Consider the following 2,901-nt stretch of genomic DNA (forward strand, 5'->3'; position numbering starts at 1 on the left):
TTTATAAAAGTTCCTCAAGTCTGCCTATAATTCAAAATACTAAATAGACTGAATTATTAATTTTTAAATTAATAGTTTAGACTTTAAACATATCGTAAAAGATTTTTGCCTGTTAATTTTTTTGAAAATGAGTTGATTTGCATATTTAATTGAGGCCTACGGTAGGAATCGACTGTTTTAAAATATTAATGTATTCTTTTTTTCATCTTTAATGACCGAAACCCGGACTTCAATAAAAGTTTTTTTGGATCTCTTGACTTAAAGGGACCACTGCCGATAACAGTATGAAAAGGCCCCATAACAGGTTTTCATAAGTTTTTTAATTGATTAAAATGAAAACGAAAAATTAGTAGATTGAAGGGTACATAGTAATAAAAATCTGTCAAGTAAAACTGCAACACCTCTATGAATAACTACAATAAAATAATTTCAAATCAATGTTTTCAGGTCACGATGTTTTTCAACACAGTATTTCGATGGCTGCTTAGAAACGCTGATTCGAACCGATGAAAAGGAAGAATTCGCAAGGATGATTGATTATATCGGCAAGAAGAAGCGAATGGAATAAGTAACCAACAAACATCAACAATTGAACGTATCCTACTATTCTAGTCATTTTTATTAATCTCGCAAGTGATTATATATTTAATTTACTTACAAACTGTAGCTCGTTTTGGTCAAACTTTTGCCTTCAATTGACATACACGTTAGATATTTAATATTAAACTTAATATCGTCACACTTTAGCCAAAGAACTAACTCATTATATCTAGAAATACCGGTGTCTTTATCGATCAAATTTCGTCCTTTGACTTTTTAAAAAATGTACCCATTACAATCCAAGCCTTTCGTATGGGTGACAAAAAATACTTACAATCCAATTACCTAAAATGACTAATTTGTATATTATTAATTAATGTATTGCTGCATGCTTTTTGAAGACAGAAGTTTCGAAAAAATTACCAAAACTCTATCTAAGTATTATTATTTAGAGAAAATATTCACATACACCAGCAGATCACACAGTACCCTCTATATACAGCTTGTCACACACGCCTTATCATATTAGAGATAGGACATAACCTNCAAATGTAAAAAACAAAATTGTATTAATTTTTATATCAAAGAGACAAATACAAAAATAACAAAACAATTAATAATATTCCAGGTATAAATAGTCCGGCGGAGTTGTGATTAGTAAACAAAAATGGTTGTATTGGAAAAATTATTCATTAAAGGTATAGACAACTAAAAAACTTTCAATTTTGCATTTCAATAGTTATTGCAAAAAAATGACTGAAAATTACTATTTTTTTACAACTTCAATGTTCATTGCAAAAATAACATTTTTTCATATTTTTAAATAAAGAGTTATGACAAAGCCCTTTTAGTTCTAAATCGAATGAAATTTTGTAGAACCCAAGACGTCAAATGTTTATTACTCTGGATTTTTTAGAAAAGGCAAAGACTTTCTCAACTAGAATTATCTTCTTGATTATTTATACTTGCATCTTCTATTGAAAAATAATGCCTCCCGTACATCGTGTGCATTTCTAATTTGTATGTAAACATTGAAGACTGCCATTAAAACGAAGATAAAAAAAAAAGAAAATGATTTTCCATGACCAATAGAAGTTGGAATTATTTTAAGAAATCATAGCCGCCTTAATTATAACAATTATTAAGAAATAAATTTGGCATTTGATAGTCGATTAAGATTTAAAAGGACTTCATAATAATAATCCCTTAAAAATATGTAAAAGGTTATTTTTGCATTAAACTTTATCAACAATATAAGTAAGAAATTTACTCAGTCAGGATTGTTTAGGTTGTGACAGGTGTGAAGAATAATAAAGTCAATTCTCCTCTAATATCTAGGAATTTTTGGGATGTACCAGGTCTGTTCAAAAAGTATCGTTTCAAAGTAAACGTTACGAGATATTATACACTTGTACCAACTTTTTTTTCAATCCTCAAAGTACTTCAAAAAATAATTTTTTGTAATCTTCTTCGGCTCCTCCTTCAATGCCGTCTTTATCTCCTCAATCGTAGCGTGGCGTCGTCCTATCATGGGCCTCTTCAGTTTCGGGAACAAGAAAAAGTCACAGGGAGCCAGATTAGTGTTGTTTTTAGCCAAAAATTCGCACACATGCAACGTTGTGTGAGCAGGGGCGTTATCATGGTGCAAAAGCCAATTTTTGTTCTTTCACAAATCCGCGGAAATTCAAAATACGCAATACTTTTTGAATAGACCTCGTACACCACGTCGTATGAATGCGACTCGTTACTTTTGGTTATTGTTTTAGAAAGTTTTTAAAGTTGCATAATATCTGTTTTTTCAAGTGTTTTTATTCTATAGCCCGACAGGACGATAGGTTACATTGAAAATGGTTTTGCAATTAATTGTAGACAATTCTAAAGCCTTCAATTTGTGCCGTGATGAATCCAATTTTGTCAAAAAATTATTGTTATAATTGTAATGGTGATGGCTTTTTAAAAAAATTATCAACACTTTAAATTTCTATAACAATGAAGCAATCCTTTCTGGAAGCTATAAACAAGGGGTTAAAACTTTTTTGACATTGTTTTTTGTTATAATATGAGAATGGAAGTCTTCAAGAAGAGACATTTAAACGAAGTCTGCTTTTTTTAAAAAAAAAATCTAGATCAATAACATTTGCGAAAAATTAAAATTTCAGCAACAAATTGACCAATCGGGTTCTGCAAATTGCACTAGAGCTTCTATAGGGTTGTTCGGAAAGTCATTTCGTTTTTTTTTTTGTGGAAATGAAAGACAGTTTTCGTATAATAAACAAATACTTTATTAAATTATATATTGACCGTTCTGGTCCAACACCTTTTGCCATCTTTCTGGTAGTAGCATAATTCCACGCTCATAAA

At 30.1% G+C, this 2,901-nt stretch overlaps 1 protein-coding gene across 2 annotated transcripts in view; it reads left to right on the top strand.

Moving 5' to 3' along the window:
- The window catches only part of LOC108738542 (ion transport peptide-like), a 124,197-nt gene that overhangs the window by 110,883 nt on the left and 10,413 nt on the right, over nucleotides 1–2,901 (top strand). The window contains exon 3 of one of the 2 annotated variants that reach the window (XM_018472007.2): nucleotides 448–589. The exons of the other annotated variant lie outside the window; for it this stretch is intronic. Coding sequence (XP_018327509.1) covers nucleotides 448–568 — 121 coding nt within the window. The 3' untranslated portion in view covers nucleotides 569–589. Of the gene's footprint in view, nucleotides 1–447; nucleotides 590–2,901 lie in introns of those variants that run through there. 2 annotated transcript variants of the gene reach the window in all.

The sequence above is a fragment of the Agrilus planipennis genome, unplaced genomic scaffold, assembly GCF_000699045.2.
Source record: "Agrilus planipennis isolate EAB-ADULT unplaced genomic scaffold, Apla_2.0 scaffold25, whole genome shotgun sequence".
Lineage (NCBI taxonomy): Eukaryota > Metazoa > Arthropoda > Insecta > Coleoptera > Buprestidae > Agrilus > Agrilus planipennis.